Source organism: Lutra lutra, chromosome 5, assembly GCF_902655055.1.
Source record: "Lutra lutra chromosome 5, mLutLut1.2, whole genome shotgun sequence".
Lineage (NCBI taxonomy): Eukaryota > Metazoa > Chordata > Mammalia > Carnivora > Mustelidae > Lutra > Lutra lutra.
This window is the reverse complement of record NC_062282.1, coordinates 92,741,234-92,762,210: the sequence shown is the minus strand read 5'-3', so window position 1 is coordinate 92,762,210 and position 20,977 is coordinate 92,741,234. Positions and strand designations below refer to the sequence as shown.

At 34.3% G+C, this 20,977-nt stretch overlaps 1 protein-coding gene across 4 annotated transcripts in view; it reads right to left on the bottom strand.

Moving 5' to 3' along the window:
• The window catches only part of KIF2A (kinesin family member 2A), a 74,957-nt gene that overhangs the window by 15,584 nt on the left and 38,396 nt on the right, over positions 1–20,977 (bottom strand). For 2 of the 4 annotated variants that reach the window (XM_047731309.1, XM_047731311.1), the window contains exons 2-16: positions 20,663–20,757; positions 20,048–20,167; positions 17,575–17,629; positions 15,444–15,566; positions 14,773–14,873; positions 12,556–12,651; positions 11,013–11,067; positions 10,471–10,633; positions 7,731–7,821; positions 7,539–7,602; positions 6,659–6,750; positions 6,153–6,295; positions 5,574–5,778; positions 4,317–4,427; positions 3,199–3,266 (exon numbers count right to left, since the gene is read on the bottom strand). In XM_047731309.1, coding sequence (XP_047587265.1) covers positions 3,199–3,266; positions 4,317–4,427; positions 5,574–5,778; positions 6,153–6,295; positions 6,659–6,750; positions 7,539–7,602; positions 7,731–7,821; positions 10,471–10,633; positions 11,013–11,067; positions 12,556–12,651; positions 14,773–14,873; positions 15,444–15,566; positions 17,575–17,629; positions 20,048–20,167; positions 20,663–20,757 — 1,582 coding nt within the window. The remainder of the gene's footprint in view (positions 1–3,198; positions 3,267–4,316; positions 4,428–5,573; positions 5,779–6,152; positions 6,296–6,658; positions 6,751–7,538; positions 7,603–7,730; positions 7,822–10,470; positions 10,634–11,012; positions 11,068–12,555; positions 12,652–14,772; positions 14,874–15,443; positions 15,567–17,574; positions 17,630–20,047; positions 20,168–20,662; positions 20,758–20,977) is intronic. The other 2 variants (XM_047731310.1, XM_047731312.1) reach the window with 1 other exon arrangement.

Sequence of the window (20,977 nt, the reverse complement as noted above, 5' to 3'; positions counted from 1 at the left end):
TTAATTTGTTTAAAAAAAAAAGATATCAACATTGTTGTGACTTACTGTATATAGAGTACTTTAAAAATAATTTTAAGAAGTTTCTGAATTTTTCTGTTCTATTGATACTTTTGTCCATAGTTCTTACTTTCTGGTATACTTTCCCCTTTCCTCATGACCCCTCCTAAAAGTTTAACCGGACCATCACCTAAATTTTAAATGCCCCTTCTTTAACTACATGACTATTAATTAAATTTCCTTGTACAGTCAATACTGCAAATATTTTATTAGCATCAATGACCCCTCAATATTCTTGCAGACTTAAAAGAGAACACAAGAGTATTAAGTCCTTACAGCATCCACTGTTTATAATGAATTAACTTCTCTCCTATGTGTCTAGAATGGTTCCATCCTTGGTACAAAATGAGAAAGCAGTTCCTCAAATAGTTTTCTGTGTTTGGTTCAGATGAAGAACCCTGGTTAAGGAAAGCCTCTTTAGCAATGGAATTTAAATTGCTTTTGGTAATATCTCCGATATTTATATATAACCAAATTATGGCTTTTCTTACACCTCTTTGTGATTCCCTATGTTCCTTTTGGAGCCATCTCATTTCAAAACAGTAAGCAGTATTTATTATGTATTTCCTACATGTTAGGTATTGTGATTGTATATTTTAGGCATTATATTATATAAATCTTAAAACAATCCTGTGATATTATTTTTACCACTTTACAGATGAGAAATCAGTTCAGAGAAATAAAGTATCTTACCCAAGTTCATTCAATGAGAATAAGTGAGGTTCAAACTTAGCTATGAGTACAAACACTATGTTATTAAACATCCAATATACTGAGCATGTTTTTCTCATTACTTCTTTTAGATTTAATAAGAACGAAATGACTATTTTGTTGGGTCACAGATAGTCATACAGATCAAACTAATAATCACTTAGATCAAACTAATTTATTTCTTCTACTTACAATCCTTCTTTGACCTATTGGTAATGTCTGCTATCACAGGTTCAATACTGGATTCAGCTGCCCTTCATCCTTTATAGTCACTTTGGAAAGCTTATATACCATACAGACTGACAAAATCTAAATTTCTAACAATGACGTGATTCTTTTTATTCCCAACTCCATTTAGGATTCTATAAGAATCTTCTAATTTAGATAACCTATCCGTCCCTAATAGGCTAATATTTTCCTCTATTCCAAGGGCTTCTGTCTAACTCAAACACTAAATACTATATGCAGGAATTATATTCCTCAAATGAGCTATCAGGGGAGGTTGGAAATCTTTATTTCCAGAGGTTTGCAAAGAAAAGACAGAATTATTTGTCCCAGACGGTTAATCACATTGCAGATAAATTACATTACATGATAATAAATTAAAACATTTACTTGGACCTAAATGAACTAGAGGAATAGCCAGATAGAGTATGTTCGCATTAGGTAGATTCTTTTGCAGTTAGAAGTCTGAAGACATGGAGGGGTTTTGTTTTAATTCTGTAACATGGCAATATTCTGCTATACTAAGCTGTTGCTCCTCTCTCCCATGAACAACTAGAAGTAAGAGAAGCACTTTAATGATAAAAACCCCACATACCAAAAATGTTCATTATAAAAATGAATTAAAAGTACCATAAATGTTTGCAGCTCAGAGCCCAAAATTCTAAGTTTAAAAAGGATTAAATTTAGAAATAAAGTTCCATTATATTTATAAAGAAGTTATTTTAATGTCTTTTTGCAAAATGTCAAAAGCTTATACATTCCAACAGTTTTTACTATCATTTTTTTTTTAAGATTTTATTTATTTATTTGACAGAGAGAAATCACAAGTAGGCAGAGAGGCAGGCAGAGAGAGAGGAGGAAGAAGGCTCCCTGCTGAGCAGAAAGCCCGATGTGGGGCCCGAACCCAGGACCTGGGATCATGACCTGAGCCGAAGGCAGCAGCTTAACCCACTGAGCCACCCAGGCGCCCCCAGTTTTTACTATCATTAAAAAAATCTCTTCAGTTGAAACAAAATCAAGAGTATGACCCCATTTATGGAAAGTTCAAATACAGCTACCTATGTTGTTCAGAGATACATTCATAGGTGGAAAAACTGTTTTTAAAAAGAGAGAAAAAGAAAACCAAGAAAATTATGCCACAGAAGTCAAGACAACATCTACCTTGGGGTAGAGATTAATGGATTTGGACAGGTTATTCAGGATTTGTCATCAGGAGGGGACATATGGGGAGCTTTCTAGAGAGGCAGAAATGTTCTATTTTCCCAATCTGATGACAGAATTTATACTGTATAAATATTTATTAGATAATTCACTTAATGTTTTCAGTACTTCTCTGTATACATATGTATTCCCTGTTTTAAAAAAAAAGATTAAAAATAAAATTTCCATAGCAATTAAACAGGACAAATACTGTATTCAGTAAAATTAAGGGACTGTCCACAGTAGAAATGGAATACAAAGAGGACTTTGATAGCTAACAATGAGAATCTCAAATGCAGTATGTGATAAGAGAAATTTAAAACTACAAAGTCATTTTTTCAAAGCGAGCAACAGGAATGATTTTTGGAATAAATATAAATCTGTCTATCACAATCTGAAGTTCCAAAGGCACTTCATGACTCTAAGGAATAAATTATTTTAAGTCTATAATATTTTTTGTCCTTTATTTGTAATAACATCACTGTCCATTAAATTATCTAACACTAGCGACAATGAGTAGTAAAATGTAACTCATATAGAACACCAGAAAAAAAACGTGCTATCATTACTTATTCAAACCCTAGATTTCCCACATATGGCATTTAGTATTATCAGAAATAATTTTTAGCATATAGATAAAACAATTTAAGAAATACAGATTGGTCCCCTTATACTCATTTAGACTTTCCTATTAAGAAAAATTTACATGATTTAAATGTAGTAAAAAAATATGAAATATAACTTGGTGAAACAGAAAAATGTAATCATGTTCTAGGATAGAAAGACCAATTCTACTAAAGATCTAAATCTCTTTCCAAATTATGCAACACATTTCCATTTATTTTCAGAACTTGACCAAATGACTCTACATATCATCTTAATAACATGCAAAACATTTTTTTTAAATTAGAAAAAAATAATAAAAGTTACCCTATCAGATATTAAGTCAAAGTAACTACTGCTCTACTCCCCTCAAATTTCAAACTGAGTAACTATTTTGCATACCTATTTGCATATCTTAATGTATTAAGAGTATTTTCACAGGATGCCATTCCTGGAGAGATTGTGGCAATCTGAAGGAGAAGATGCAAAGGTAAAGAAAATGTTATAAATGATGAAGACAGTCTTATCAACATATTGTCCATTAAGATCTAATCTTAAAATGGTTATTTAAAATAAACATTTGTGGTATCTAAACTCTAAGATAATTTGCAATATTACACCCACAATCAGATAATAATTGTAAACCACATAAAATATAAACAACTCTCTGAAAGCACCAGAAAATGATTTAAATTGGACAGAAAATGGAGGTCAACACCCAGGAGGGAAGAGCACTGAGAGTTTCCACTACCCCCTCCCCACCCAATACAACAATATTTTTGTTTAAGGGCAAGCCCCACTGCTGTCACACAGGGCAACTGAAACTTTACTAGAAAACGGGAATTTCACTGGTTATACTAAAGGACAGAATTTGAAGGTAGCAACTAAAGCAGCTAGAAAGTGAAGTTTGTCCCAGAAGAGAGATAATCATATAGGGAGGTAATCGTGACAACCAAAAATTGTACATATAAACCACCCAAATCTCTGGCTGACTCCTGAACCAGGCATACATAAGGCTTACTCCAAGTAACAGCTGAGTCTAAAAGAACAGTTTTCAATTTTATCTGCTGCCCAAAACAGGGAAGACAAGAGTTTGAAATAAGTTAAGTGCACTTCTTGCTAAAACAACAACAATCAATAATCTTTAGAACATAAGAGAATTCAGAGTGTCTAAGTATTTATTCATAATAAAAATTACATAAACAAAAAAAATTATATAAACCAATTTTACTAGACATACGAAGAAAAAGAAAAGCATGAACCATACTCAAGGAGAATAAAAATCAATGAAGACCAACCTCAAGAAGACTCAGATGTTGGAAATCGTAGAATGCATTATAAGTACAATATAATCCTCTCTTATCAGACTGGAAGGGACCACATCTTAAGTACCATTGTATCTCTCACAATAGAAGGATTTAAATGACTGTTATTAATGTACATTATAATCTTTCCAAAGATATTGTGAGTTATTCACTATTCAGGGTTAAAACAAAACAAACAAACAAACATAAACTTACCATGCAGGTACGAGAATTTTCACCTATGAATGAATCTCTTAACACCTGAGTGAGCTTACTTGCTCTGAAAGGAGTATGAGGTTTATTTCTACCTAAGGCTCTGATGCACTCCTGAAAATTAAGAAAGCAAGTTTTACAGATTAGGCTCCTTATAACAAGTAATCTTATCTAACATATTTAAAAGACCTTTTATTATAACCCTAACATTTAAGATCTGATCGGCTCTGGAAATCCTACTAACAGGTTTAGAGCATAGTAAAGATGGTTACATGAAGCTAATTCAAGAAAATGAAATTAAAAACAGTAACAACAACAATAAAGTACTTATAAAAGATTCTTCTAGAGACTCTAACTAGAATATAGAAGTAACAGATAGAAGGATAAAAAGCTAAACTTTGAAATTGGCATGACAAAAGAAAAAACACAATGTTTTCTTATAACCTTGCCAATCCTTCCTTTCCTTTTTTTTTTAAAGATTTTATTTATTTATCTGACAGACAGAGATCACAAATAGGCAGAGAGGCAGGCAGAGAGAGAGAGGAGGAAGCAGGCTCCCTGCTGAGCAGAGAGCCCGATGTGGGGCTCGATCCCAGGACCCTGGGATCATGACCTGAGACGAAGGCAGCGGCTTTCACCCACTGAGCCACCCAGATGCCCCTCCCTTTTTTTTTTTTTAACATTTTTTAAAAGATTTTTTCCCCCAAAAGATTTTATTTATTTATTTGTTTGTTTATTTATTTATTTATTTATTTAATGGGGGGTGGGCACAAGCAGGGGGGAGAATGAGAGGGAGAAGTAGGTTTCCCACTGAGTAGGGAGCCAGATGCAGGGCTTGATCCCAGGACCCTGGGATCATGACCTGAGCTGAAGGCAGATGCTTAACCAAATGAGTCACCCAGGCGTCCCTGATCCTTCTTTTTCTATTCAAGGAAGGGACAGAATATTGTCCTCCTAACTTTCTGAAAGCCATTCCACATTTTTCTGAGACACTATTTCTTAGCTGAGTTTTGGGATTCCTTATCTTCCCCTACAATAATTGTAACTAGTTAAAGCCCTGTAGAATCTTAGATCTTTTTCACTCTAAAAAAAAAATGAGTACGTGTAAAGAATCCTGGGTATATTATAAATCAATAACTGTAAACATAAACAAACCTCTCTTCCTTACTAAATGCTACATTTGCTATGATTTGTAGCTACTCTAAACAAAATTAATGTCAAAAGCAAAATATCTTTCACAATTAAATACACGTTATTTACCTTGAGTGCTAAAAGGCTTTTATTAATTTCAGCACCTTCAAGCCTGGTTTGCCTGTCTGCACTGGAAGTATCAGCTCCTCGTTCATTTCCAGCCAAATCAATGAGAGAAAATTTGCCATGTAGTTTTCCTTTCCTTCTAAGAATAATCTGAAACACTGCATGGCTCCGAGATGAATGTGCATTTGCAGATGTTTGACCGGATGTTCTACAACAATATGATTAAGGTTATTTGAGATACCAAAAATATGTCAGTTTTTTATACTGTAAACCATGGTATTCCATCAAAGAAACCTTCAAAAAACTATCCAGTTTTCATCATTTAAGTACAAAAGAAACAATCTGACTTAAAACACTTCAACATACCAGATTCATACACTTTAATCTGGCACACTTTGAGTTTATTTGTAGTATGATTATCAATATAGTAGATATCACTCAGTAACATATAACGGTAGAAGTTTTTATGAACAAATTTTCACTACGAAAATGCATTAAGTAATACCTCCGTTTTGTTTAAATACCCAAATTATCTAAAACTGATTAAGAAATTAAGTTTCTCTTACTTAAAATGAAATTTACCTGCAACTGTTGCCTATGTCAATGAGTTTCAGTACATCTTCAACACATTTGACCTCCCGTTCCTGTAATCCCACCACTTGAACCTGTTGTTTTCCATCTTCTAGTACTCTTAATTTTGTTTTCCTGTTTAGCAAGTCAAACACCTATTTAAAAAAAAAAAAAATTGGAAAACTAGCTTTAAAGAAAAAGACTCTGTTCTATAAAAATGAATCAGAGTCCAAAAATTATTTCAGAAAATTAGAATAACTTGAATAATAATGCTCAATATAGAAGTTGAGACTTTCAAAGGGAATTTCCTAAAATCTCAACAAAATGCTAACATAATAGTCTAACACATATAAAAATATGTGGTGGAAATGGTTGTACAACATGTAGTTAATGCCAGTGAACATGTACACAAAAAAAATGGGTAAAGTGTTAAATTTCATGTTATAAATATATTAAACCACAATTTAACATCCTCCCAAACAAAATCAGTTTGTTTGTTTTTTTAAGTTTCCACTTACCTTTCCACTATAAATTTCAAAAAAGGTTGCATACACTTGAAGTTCTAACTTCTTATAGTTTGGCTTCTTTAACATTAAAAAGACATCCCGAGCTGTCAAGAATTCCATGTGGAGAAAATGTGTTAAGATGTTACAAATACTTTTTTTTTTTTAAGATTTTATTCATTTTATTTGAGAGAGAGAGATGGAGCAAGAGAGAGAACATGAGCAGGGGACGACAGGGGCAGAAGGGGTGGGAGAACAAACTCCCTGCTGAGCAGAGAGCCTGATACAGGGCTCAATCCCAGCACCCTGGGATCACAACATGAGCAGATGCTTCACTGACTGAGCCACCCAGGCACCCTACAAATACTATCTTTAAAAAGCAATTCAAATTTTCTCTATTTAGAGGAATCAATTAATCTTTACCTAGAATGACAGTATCAATAAAAAAAATGAAGACTAAAGTGAACACTAACTTTACAAAAAAATAGTAATAGTTTTTTATACTTAAATATAGATGTCACTCTCATATTCAATAAGAGAATGCTATTTAATCATATAAATAACATAAAATTATAGGTGGTCATAGCAAGATTATTCCCATAACCATACCAGACAGAAGTTTTTCATACATTACCTACTTGACAACAAATACTTGTAAGTTTCAACAAATACTAAGCTCCAATAATATGTCAAATTAAAATAATACAAATAAAATCAAGATTCCTGTTCCAAAAGCGAATTCTCACAATTCTTTTCAAGCAGTCTGACAACCTAAAACTGTTGTTTAACTTTATGGTTATCCTGAAAGTCCTGAACGATATTTCCAAGTTTTATTTCAAAGCCACCTGAGCAATATTCAAAAACATTACAAATGATATGCAAAAAAGACAGTTACCTGCTAATGCATAAATTCCTTTAGAACAATCTTGATTCTTTCCTGAAAAGTCACCTCCCATAGTCTACATGTTAAAAAACAAATAATAATAGACATTATTCAGGAATAAATCTTAAGAATTTAGGTTTTAGAATTAAGCCATAAGGAAAATAAACAAGCTGCATAGGATGATGTAATTAATGAATTACTCACATGAGTTTTTCCACTTCCAGTCTGCCCATAAGCAAAGCATGTAGCCATTCCCCTTTCAAATATAGTTTCCACTAGTGGTCTAGCTGTAAACCTTAAAAATAAAATGCACTAGTCAGAATGTGCCATCAATATTTAAATTAAGTAAATAAAATACTAAGTCTTATTAATAAACAAAAGTCATACCAATTTTTTTAAATATTTTATTTATTTATTGGGCAGAGAGAGATCACAAGTAGACAGAGAGGCAGGCAGAGAGAGAGGGAAGCAGGCTCCCTACTGAGCAGAGAGCCCGATGCGGGACTCGATCCCAGGACCCCGAGATCATGACCTGAGCCAAAGGCAGCGGCTTAAACCCACTGAGCCACCCAGGCGCCCCATACCAATTTTTTTTAAGGTTTTATTTATTTGACACAGAAACAGAGAGTACAAGTAGGCAGAGTAGCAGGCAGAGGGAGAAGGAGAAGCAGGCTCTCCACCAAGCAGGGAGCCCCATTCGGGGCTCAATCCCAGGAACCTGGGATCATGAACTGAGCCGAAGGCAGCTGCTTAACCAACTGAGCCACCCAGGCGCTCCCATACCAATATTTTTAACAAATCAGTGGGCTCAACTGTCAGACTACAGTTGAGCCCACTGATTTGTTACAGTTTTTAAATAACCTTATCCTAAAATTGCTTACAGCTCTTTAAAGCATAATATCAAGTAATTCCATAATAAACGATGGTCACAATGGGCACCCCCCCAAAAAAGAGAGAAAGAAAAAGACAGTAACTGAGCTAAGACATGTGTATGTAAAAGACAATATTAAAGTTTTAAAAATAACAACAAAAAATGTAATACTAGGCAAGACAAGTAAAGTTTCTACAGTGAAAACCAACAAAACCAACCAAACATACAAAAACCCACACTACCAGGATTAAAAGTTTTAACAGAAATCAAATCAAAAGAGTGATAATCTCAAGAGAGAAAAAAAACAAAACTATAAAAACATTATCTTAAGGCCATCTACCCAAGTAGAAAAGTGACAGGGTTTCCTTGAATGTAGCTAAGTAAATATAAATTATACATATAAGACACTGGAGTTGATAGTCTCAGTTCAAGAGAAGGATGCAAAAATATGGTTTTGAATTATTTTGCAAACCTGTTATTGTAATCACAGCTAGAGTTAAAATTATAGAAATATTTCATTGAGCAGAGCTCTAGAAAATGTAATGGGAAACAAATCTTTTTTCATATTGGCTTCAAAATAATGTATGTGGGGCACCTGGGTGGCTCAGTGGGTTAAGCCTCTGCTTTCTGCTCACGTCATGATCTCAGGGTCCTGGGATCGAGCCCCACATCGGGCTCTCTGCTACATGAGGAGCCTGCTTCCCTCTCTCTCTCTGCCTGCCTACTTGTGCGCTCTCTCTGTGCCAAATAAAAATAAAAAAATCTTTAAAAAAAATAATGTATGTGGAACACTTTATACAGTTCTGCTGAATTTTTTTTTAAGGAACAACTGAAAAAGGCACAGAACAGAAGGAGCAGGAAACAGTGGTCAAATAGAAGTAGTAAATGAGGGTGCGTGGGTGGCTCAGTTGGTTGGGCAACTGCCTTCGGCTCAGGTCATGATCCTAGAATCCCAGGATCGAGTCCCACATCGGGCTCCCAGCTCCACAGGGAGTCTGCTTCTCCCTCTGACCTTCTCCCCTCTCATGCTCTTTTTCACTCTCTCTCTCAAATAAATAAATAAAATCTTAAAAAAAAAAATTATAGTGAATGAGTCTACAGAGTGATTAGACAAAAAAAGGCCTAACTCGCATTCCCTCAAAGGTAAATAAAGAGGATAGCATCAATACTGGTAAAATTAAGAAGCATATATATAAGGTAAAACTGAATGTTTACTAAATCTAGCATATTCAGAGAAACATACCTTATAATTATAAAGTCAAACAGACATATTTTATGAAGCAGGAGTGGAAGAAGAAAAGGAAGCGGCAGGGGAAGAGGACTCTCTTCTCCAGTAAAAATACACAATTTATATTAATAGTTTCCTTTTAAAACAAATTCTTCATAATACCATTTAGCATTCACATATTCTTTAATTTTCTCCTCTTTTTTTACAACTAAACTCCCAGTTTACTGGCTTAAGCCCAATGGAGTTGATCTAAAAAATATCTCATTAATAAGACTTCAATTCTCAGGACTCTTATTAACCATTTAATTTTCTGTTTTCCAGCCATATTTATAAAATGAAAAGTCAATGAAAAAGCATTCAAGTAATTGCCAAGACAGTTCTATATAGATTGAAATAGCACTGCTGTTAAAACTGACCTGTTATAATTAGAAGGCAATGTTTACAAACGATGTATGCAAATATTCCAAATTTCTTTACTAATACAGAGACTAAAAAGCAAAAAGTAAAAGTCCCCTCTAATCATATCACATTGCTAGAACTACAGAAAACGCCTACATTTTCCAGAAATTTCCTATCCATATATAAATATATATCTAATGTATGGGATATGTAATATACAGTGCATGAGATACATATTAGTAATAAAAACTATGATTTGGGGGTAGAATTAAAGGGAACAAGTAGTAATACTGATTATTGTGTTTATGACATAACTTTTGTATAAACTCAGAATAAAAGAGCATATTGTACTTTTGGAGAGATATGCCAAGATCAACACAAGGTTCAGGGTAGTGATAAATACACAGTATAAGAACAAAATTGTTATTTAAAACAAATTTACCTACCTGTAAACCATTTCATTAGGAGCTGAGTCATCAAAGGCATAATCAAAACGAAATGTTTGGTTTTCTAGGTACCTTGTTAAATCTACTTTTTGTTTTGGTTCATGTACCATCACAACATCTTTACTAGGGATTGTGATTACATCAAGATCTTTCATTTGAGTTTCTAAAAGAATAAATGAAAATCAATGCCCAGTAATTTTCATAGCATTTGGATGTAAAATAATTTTTAAAAAGTGATAAAAATTTTAATAGAAGTATTAATTTCTATAAATATAAGTATCTCATAAATATGCCATTCAAAAAGACATATTTGAACCAAGTAAAAAAATTATCAAAATTTCTGTAAAGCAAGAACCAGAAATAGCAATGATTCATAGAGCAGTAACAAAGCAGATCTAACAAAGAAATCCACATAATGATTATATAACAAATAAAATGATTTATATTTAACTTTTCTAAACCAATTTAATTTCTGCTATCATTAAAATAAATACCAACTGGACAAAATCAACCTCTTACTAAGAGTTCAAAAAGCATCATACCTTTTTTATTGAGTGGTCGTTTTCTTACACAAACGCATATTCTATGTTCATCAATCTAGAAATAAAGTATTTTATTTCAATATTTATCATGTTATATGAAAACTGAAAAGCCAGTTATGCAATATTTCCTACAGAGATTTTTAGAAATTTATGCATATCATAAATAGGATAAATAAGCTTAAAAATCAAATTAGTATGTATGAATTTTAATAGTCCAAAGACAATGATTTCTAAAATTCTGAGCATAACTGAAAATTACTCATTTTATTATTTGGTAAATAATTAGGAAATAACTTTGTAGAGGGCACTACTGTTCCTATTAGCAGCATAAGGTTCACACTAAGAAGCTGCCTTACTTCCATATATACTGCACATAACATAAGCGAAATTTCCTACCAAGTGGTGTACTGTGAGGTTGATTAAAGGGAAAGGTATTGACAAAGATAACTAATAGCAAGAAATGCGATTCTCAGATTATTAGTGAGCAAAATAACTCCCAACAATTTTATAATAGCCAATTCTTACACAAATATTTTTCATAAAATTTATTCTCTCAATACCTCCCTTTTAATAATAAATATATAACACACGGATTGGCAAAGTATGGTCTGCAGACCTAATCCAGCCCACTACCGCTTTTATGAAGTTTTACCGAGACAGCTGTACTCATTTGTTCACATACCGTCTATGGCTGCTTTCATAGTACAAAAGCAAAACTGAGTAGTTGTGATGAAGACCATATGGCTCACAAAGCCAAAAATATTTACTATCAGGGCCTTTTAAGAAACAGTTTGCCAATTACTGTCCTAAAGTATGAATTCAGATGTAGCAGATTAAACACAGGTAGGAGTAAGCAAGGACTAAAATATATACAAAAGTGTTATGAACAACAACTCTCTGAAATCCTAAACAATACTTCGGCTTGACACAAATGTATTTTATGTACCCAGGGTATTCTGTACATGCGAGGTCAGATATTATTTTTCTTAAGTATCAATTACTCACAAACTATTCCCTGTCCAAAAAATTCTCATTCTTCAAGAGGAAAGTAGCTGAGTAATAGGAAAGCAGAATACTTTTCAAGCACTAGATTTCTGGTCTAGTATGGTCCTCAACAACAACTAAAAGCTAGACTAACATTTATTTTAAAATATCAAATTAACTAATAGTAAATTTGTATGACAGTGGCATCTATAGGCCAAATCAAAGAGGAAATAGGCTTGGAACTGGGATAAAATTTTCAATGATGGTCAGAAAGAAGAATGGGTCTTCTGACATCATTCCTTAAACTGTTGTTCTGCTCTACCAAGGACAGAGTCTTTGCTTTGAAAAGAACATCTCCGTGGGAAGCATGTCTGATTAATCAAATTATGGGAGATAAGCATAACTGTGAATGATTTCTTGATATTCACCTTAAAACTTGAGGAATATACACCCATAAAGAAAGAAACTACACAGCTAAATCCAGTATTAAGTGGGCACTGAACATATTTTTTTAATAGCATAAAAAAATTCCAGAACAACAGTTTACAAAGAATCTTACAGGATCTGCTGTTGTTAATGGTCTATAATCCAAACTTCCTCTAAAGTCTCTGATCATACACATAATTTCATAATTTGGGTTTGTAGCATCAACATCCTATAGGGAGACAGAGAAAATTCATCATTTATTATCATTACAAAAATGGATACTGTTGCATTTGTTTGTTTTTTTTTTTTAAGATTTTATTTATTTATTTGACAGACAGACATTGCAAGTAGGCAGAGACAGGTAGAGAGAGAGCAGAGAGAGAGGGGGAGAAGCAGGCTCCCCGCTGAGCAGAGAGCCTGATGTGGGGCTCGATCCCAGGACCCTGGGATCATGACCTGAGCCAAAGGCAGAGGCTTAACCCACTGAGCCACCTGGGTACCCTGCTTCCCCCTCTCTCTCTGCCTGCCTCTCTGCCTATTTGTGATCTCTGTCTGTCAAATAAATAAATAAAATCTTTTAAAAAAATAAATAAAGCCACTCTTGAATTATTTCAAAAGTTCACGTGTTACACATACAACTTGATCAACCTAGAAAATGAAGCAAGAGAAAAATAGTGGTCATCATAAAAATCAATAAAGAACTCCAGAAAAACTGAAATTCTACAAAAATTCATTTAATCAGATTTTTCCTCGCCATGCTTAATCCAATGTTCCAGCAAAACAGAAACATAGATTCGTTTATGTTCATTTCCTGTTCTGGTTGATTCTCTCAAAAAATTTAAAAACCTAAGGCACAGTAAAACCACCTCAAATGGACAGGACTTAAAGGAATCAAAACACAAGATAATTTTTGAAATCTTTAAAATTCAAATTACTGAATGTTGGAATGTTGTCTGCATTTCACTTTTCTGCTTCAAAACTGAGAAAATTCAGATTAAGACCCGTGTAACAATAGTTAACCATCTCTCTTAGCCATGAGTAATAAATTATTAAACATTCTAAGAAGCCAGATTTTCTTCCTGCACCACGTACAGATTTGCTTTGAATATAAATTTCAAAACTGTTACTGAAACTTACTTTCAATTAACTTTCTTTTAGGAAATAACACCAACTATGTCAATGGAAAAAGTGAATGTAAAGTTAAAATTAAGAGATAACAAAGAGGTATGAAAATATTACGAGGTTCCCACAGGAAACACCAGGTGGCATTGGTGCTAAGTATCAGTAGATCTATCTGTATTGTGTTTTACTTATTTCAAAACCCAACTGGCTATCTCAGATCACTTTAAGATATAACCTGATTTATTCAAGTTGAATTTTATACTGGTTTCATAATTCCATAACACAACGTCTTTATGATTAAGGGCATTTGAATATACTTCTAAATAAAGAAATAATCCTCATGTTTTAATAGAGAAATAAGTTCTAAGAATATAATAGATATAATACAAACACACTAGAAATTATATGTAAAGAAACATAATTTCTAATAGGTGAAGACCTATAAAGAGAAAGAAGACCAGTCTTCTATATAATTTTTTCATTGTTAGTAAACAGTTTTGTTACCATCTAAAGGGAACATGAGAGGCACCACAGAGACACAACTTTTAATATCTAGCATAAACTCAAACAGAAGGAATCTTCCCTTGCATTGTGATATGCTGAATTTACTAACCATGGAAAAACAATAATAAAATTTATAGTGTAATTGTCTATAATCAACTACTTTTTTTTTTAAAGATTTTTTTTTTAATTTATTTATTTGACGCAGAGAGAGATCACAAGTAGGCAGAGAGGCAGGCAGAGAGAGAGAGAGGGAAGCAGGCTCCCTGCTGAGCAGAGAGCCCGACGTGGGGCTCGATCCCAGGACCCTGAGACCATGACCCGAGCTGAAGGCAGAGGCTTCAACCCACTGAGCCACCCAGGCACCCCTATAATCAACTACTTTAACTAGATATTCTTCTGAATATATTTTAGATCTTTTTACAAAGTCAGTCTTACTATTCTTGAAAGGTATAATGGCTGCATTAGAATTGTAACACAACGAATTATTATTCAAAATGGAACAAATGTTAGGACTAACACATCCACTAAAACATGAAAAGTACATGTAGTAAAAATCTGTTACAGTATTTTCAAAGGTTCATATCATTTTTCATTATCAGTTTAGATCTCAACTAAAGGAACTATATTGAAATCTTTAACTGAATGCCTCAACTACTTTCAAATCACTTTCACTGACACCATCTACATCTTCAGTTCATGCATAAACAGTGTTTCTGTTACAAACCTGGGCTCTTTTTTCTCTAAGTTCTTGCTGCTGTAGTCTCCTTTTTTCTCGTTTTTCTTGTAATTTTTCTACTTCTTTCACACAATTAGATTTTCTACGTGCTGAAAGAAAAAGATGAGCTGCTGAAGTAGACCTTCTTATTTACAGTACTGTACTTACACACAAAAATGTTAAGTATAATTTCACCACATACACCCAAAAAATGGTACACATGACAAGGCATGCCTTTAACAATTATGTGAACTTATGAGCTGCTTTAACAAAACCAGGAACAGGACAATATACAGATAGCAGTCAAGAAAAATGACTTTAACATATTGATACATGTCATCTCTTGGTTTACAATCACAGATGTATGAATTGGAAAGGATCAAGAAGCGTAAAATTCTTCCATAACATCTGTCAAATTGTCATCTGATCAGAATTTCAAATTCAAAGCAAGTGGAAAGTTGTTATAATTTTGTGTTTATAAATCTTCTTCAAAATATACATTTCAAAACCCAATTAACAGACTAAACTAACAAGAAAAAATATTTTTCCACAGTGGTAAAATGAAATCTGCAATCAAGCTTATAATTAGACTCTTTACCATTTGGGGACTTCTAGGGATGACCAAGAGAGAATACATGTATGCCTAGAATGACTGAATCCTTGATATATGATTTACATACAAGGGGGTCCAAATTCCTTTTTTGCAGCTTGAACTGGAGATATATCTGAAACACTACCATTCTGTTGTGCAGACGAAGACTGCTCAGGAAGCTGACTAGGCCGTGCACGTGCAGAACCAACCACTGCAAGTGAAATGAAATTTTTTAAATTCAGAACAGAAAATCAGTAAAGGTGAACTCTAGTAAAGGAACAGAGATACCTCAAAAGAACTGATACTTACGAGTTGTCAGTTTTCTACTTATGTGGGTATAAAGAGAATGTGTAATAATCAATTCTGTTCAATCAACTAACAAGCCAAGAGGTTTTCAAGGTAATGTGTGCAGAGACTTAGACTTCACCAAGGTAATTTTAACTACAAAACTCAATCTGAATAATTTATATAAAAAAGCAAAGCCAAGGGGCACCTGGGTGGCTCAGTGGGTTAAGCCTCTGCCTTCAGCTCAGGTTATGATCTCAGGGTCCTAGGATCGAGCCCCGCATTGGGCTCTCTGCTCAGCGGGGAGCCTGCTTCCCGACCACCCCCCCACTTGTGATCTGTCAGATAAATAAATAAAATCTTAAAAAAAAAAAAAAAAAAAAGCAAAGCCAAGCCTGAATTTTAATAATCATTTAAAAAACGTAAGTGTGCAGGGGCGCCTGAGTGGCTCAGTCAGCTGAGTGGCTGGCTCTTAATTTCGGCTCAGGTCATGATATCAGGGTTCTGGAATAGAGCCTTGAGTCCAGCTCCGTGTTCAGCAGGGAGTCTGCTCGAGGATTCTTTCTCTCTCCCCCTCCTCTGCCTCTGCCCACTTGAGCTCTCCCTTTCTCTAAAATGAGTAAATAAATCTTAAAAGGCCCCCTAAAATATACATTTAAGTGTACAAAATAGAAATTTTAAATTTAAATGCACTGTCATTTTGAAAAATTTATCCAATTCTCAAGTACATAAAGTAAAAAAACACTCCTTCAACCCACCCTGTAATTCCAAATCCCGCTCTTTGCTCCTCAAACATGCAAATATTTCCCAATGTGTGTTATAAAAGTGAAAAGATAAATATAAAGTAAAATATAAACACCACATTTTACAAAGCAATATATAGTTTCACAAGATTCAAAGGAAGGATAGTGCTTAAGGTGCAGGACTTTCCCTCCACCTCCAATCTCTCTTCTAATACCTACGCCTGTCCTGTCCCCCCACCCCTACATACAGAGAAACATCACCATCAGAAACATCAATTCTCAATTGCTGAAGAGTAAAAAAGAAATTAACTGTGCTTCACATTTTCTTACTGAAAATACAGGGAAAACATGCAATTAACTATAAATTGTACCTGTTCAATTTTTCTGTAGCTGATTACCAAGTTGTGAATCTTTTGGGAAGACTGTTAGCCAGAAAGTCAGGTAAAATGGGATTAGATTAATAACTCTTGTGAACTCAATTAACTGACTACTGCCTCATTCCTTTCTTTCTCATGATACTCTTCTCAAATCTACAAAGTTATTGGGTAAAGGAGAGTAATCAAATATCGCATGTAACAGAGTTTCATATTCATCACTTACCTTTATAAATAATTTTTTGTATTACTCACTTTTTTTTCAAGATTTTAATTATTTGAGAAAGAGAGAGTGCGTGAGCCAAGGGAGGGCCAGGAGAGAAAGAGGGAAGTAGGCTCCCCACTGAGCAAGGAGTCCAATGTGGCGCTCAATCCCAGGACCCCAGGATCTTGACCTGGGCCGAATACAGAAACTTAACTGACCGAGCCGCCCAGGCACCCCTTTATATTGACATTACTACATTAGGAAATCAAGAAGAGGGGCGCCTGGGTGGCTCAGTGGGTTAAGCCGCTGCCTTTGGCTCAGGTCATGATCTCAGGGTCCTGGGATCGAGTCCCACATCGGGCTCTCTGCTCAGCAGGAAGCTTGCTTCCCTCTCTCTCTCTCTGCCTGCCTCTCCGTCTACTTGTGATCTCTCTCTGTCAAATAAATAAATAAAATCTTTAAAAAAAAAAAAAAAGGAAATCAAGAAGATACCAATCTTCAAATTAGCCATATAAAGTTTAAATCAATAATAATGTCAATGGTAATATTCACTTTTGATTTACCTCGTTGGGACCATACTAGAAAGTTAATAGACAAGAGATAAATGTTTACCTCTGTTATCTCTTGGAGGGGGGTCATTCTTAATAGAAGCCACAGTCCGTCGATTCTGTAAGAGAAAAATAAAAACGTTCATTTTACTTTCTCTCTTTACTCCTATTTATAACTTGGGCTTCCTTTAATTAAACAAAAGTAGGTGAACATAATATAAAACTAGATAGAAAAAAACTATAAGTAATCTTCTAATAATTACTACTAATGCCATTAGTATTCAAGTTTGTTTATGTGAGTATTGCCCACCACCTCTACAGAAAATGCAATATTCCAGAATTAGCAGAAGGCAGGTACTGCTCATATTAAGTCATTCGAGCTTCAAAACAACCCTATCGGGTCATTACTATTATTATTATTCTGGTTTCATAGATGAGAAAACTGAAGCAAAGAGAAGTTATTTCAGTAAAGGGCATAGTTTTAGCCACCATGCTAAAACCACGTAATACATTTCAAAGGTAGGTATTACATTTCATCTCTGGATGTCAGAGTAATCAATAAAATACTGGCTTTAGGCAACCTACTATCTACTATTAAACTTAAACATCAAAATACCATGATTATGTTGTCATTTCTATTGAAAGATTTCATTAGACTTTCAAAGACTTCGAACTGCAAAGTCTAGGGCAGTATATTTTTGATCCTATCCTTTATTTACCAAGACTTCATTTTATTCAACTGAAAAAAGGTATCAAATAATGGCTCTCAACGCGAGAGAGAACATTTGTACATTTAAATCAAATGGGTACTATTAAAAGAATATTGATACAAGGGTCTCACTTTAGAGAAAATAAAACTGAACTGCTAGGAGTGGGCAAGGCATCAATATTTTGAAAAGTTCTCTAAGTGATTTTAATGCCCAGCAAAGGTTCTTTTGTTTTTTGTTTTTTTTTTTAAGATTTTATTTATTTATTTGACAGACAGAGATCACAAGTAGGCAGAGGGGCAGGCAGAGAGAGAGAGGAAGGGAAGCAGGCTCCTCACTGAGCAGGGAGCCTGATGCGGGGCTCGATCCCAGAACCCTGAGATCATGACCTGAGCCGAAGGCAGAGGTTTAACCCCCTGAGCCACCCAGGCGCCCTCTTTTGTTTTTTAAAGATTTTTTATTTATTTGAGAGAGAAAGAGAGCATGAGAAGGGAGAGGGTCAAAGGGAGAAGCAGACTCCCCGCCAAGCAAGGAGCCCGATGCAGGACTCGATCCCGGGACTCCAGGATCCTGACCTGAGCCGAAGGCAGACGCTCAACCAACTGAGCCCCCAAGGCGCCCCACAGCAAAGGTTGTTAATGACATACAAAGAAAGATGATCTATAAAGATCCTTCAAGGCTGTGAAGCCAAATACGGAAAACAATCCATCTATAAGTCATAACTAATGACGTCTAAGCAGTGACACTCAATGTGCTGAATTACATGAATTGAAAATCTGCCTTATAATTTAAAAAGTAGAATGTTTTGCTGATATCATTAAGCTTCTATCATACATTATCTGGATGCTGATGTATGTCTTCCCTGTAAAATATCAAGTTTCTCTAGGGTTAAAGTCATGTCATTCATCTTTATGTGTGATAAAATCAACAATGTAGAAAAATTAACAAATGCTTGAACTAAATACATAGAACTACAGATTCAACAACTGTGAGCAATTACCTGGTTTTGAAAGGGCTGCACGTAAATACACAATTTTTTTTTTTTTTTTTAAATTTGACAGAGAGATCACAAGCAGGCAGAGAGGCAGGCAGAGAGAGAGGAGGAAGCAGGCTCCCCGAGAGAACAGAGAGCCCGATGCGGGGCTCGATCCCAGGACTCCGAGATCATGACCTGAGCCAAAGGCAGCGGCTTAACCCACTGAGTCACCCAGGCGCCCAATACACAATTTTAATAGTGAGAAATTTCAATAGGAAGGAAGAGGAATTATCTTTTAAAGTAATAAAAAGGGCATGGCTTTTATTTTTATAAAGGTAAAACTGTTAGGGTATATAGTATGGTCTTAAAGTTTATCTTCACAGATAACACAGAAGTAGTTAAACTGTACGCTATCATTTCCCATCTTTCTCTAATAAACATAAAGAGCAGAATTACTATTTCCAAAGACTGCTGGAGTGGGAAATTATTATGAATAATAAACATTCTTTATCTAAATCACATGTAGTCACTTAACAAACACTGATAAATGGTTTTGACATCCCTATCTCCTGGGGAGCTATTAGTCTTAGGAAAAATCCTAATCAGGAAAGAATTTCTAGGATTTTACCTAATAAGTATTGTTAACTGTGAACTGGACAACCTCAATCCTTCAAAGAATGTATGCATAAACATGACATATAGATGGCAAAAAGAATTAGTTTTATTTTTTAAAAAAAGCAAACTAATATTTAAAATATACTTAAATAAAAGCCTTTTCATTTTAAACCAGAAAATACATACACACGCACGCACATACACCCTATACACCTCTACTCTAAATTTTCCTTACTAACCTTTACAATTTTATTTACTTTGGCTGAAGATGTTGGAGGTGGAGGTGTTTCTGGACTGGGTTCAATTTCTTCATCAGGTACAAGATCAGGGTTAAGTGAAAAGATGCTCTCAAGGTCAATCTGTTTTAAAAAATGCATGTATCTTCAGATTAAATTTTGACAATTAACCTTTTATATTACAAATTTACACAAAGAGAATGACTGTTAAATGATCTGTCTCATGAAAAGTACTGAAAACAAAATTATCTACAATTACAACCCACATATTAAGACAGCTATTAAGACTGCATTTTATGGTCTTAATAATATGTCCCATCACTTACAATGTACAGGAAGAATCTACCTTTCTTTGAAATGTTTTAATCATATGAAAGTTTTTCTAGAAATGATAAAGAATATATGCACTATATAAAAAGTATACACTTTACAGTTTATTTTGTATTTGGAACCTTGACTGCAAGACTAGAAATAAAATTTAGCTCAGTGACAGGCATGCCTGGATCAGTCAGTGCAGCATGCGTCTCTTTATCTCGGGGTTATAGGTTTGAGCCCCACGCTGGGTGTAGAGATTACTTAAAAATGAAATCTTAAAAAAAAAAAAATTAGTGATCATACCTCTTTGCCTTTTGTATCTCCATTTTCTATCCATTCAACAGTTACACTTTCATTATCTTCATTTAAAGACGTTACCATTGCTTGATGTATTCGGCCTAAGTGGGAATAAAACATACATTTTTATCTATAAATTATGGTATTCCTAAACAATGCCAAATACAATTTTATAACTTAAAAACTTTTGAAAAACTATGATACTAATTTTCTTACAAGGATTTCCAGACTCACAATTAGGGAATGACCTTTGTCCACACAATCATTAATCAATGTGCTGTCGAGACCGGAACTCAAGAAACTGAATAAACTGTAAGTGTA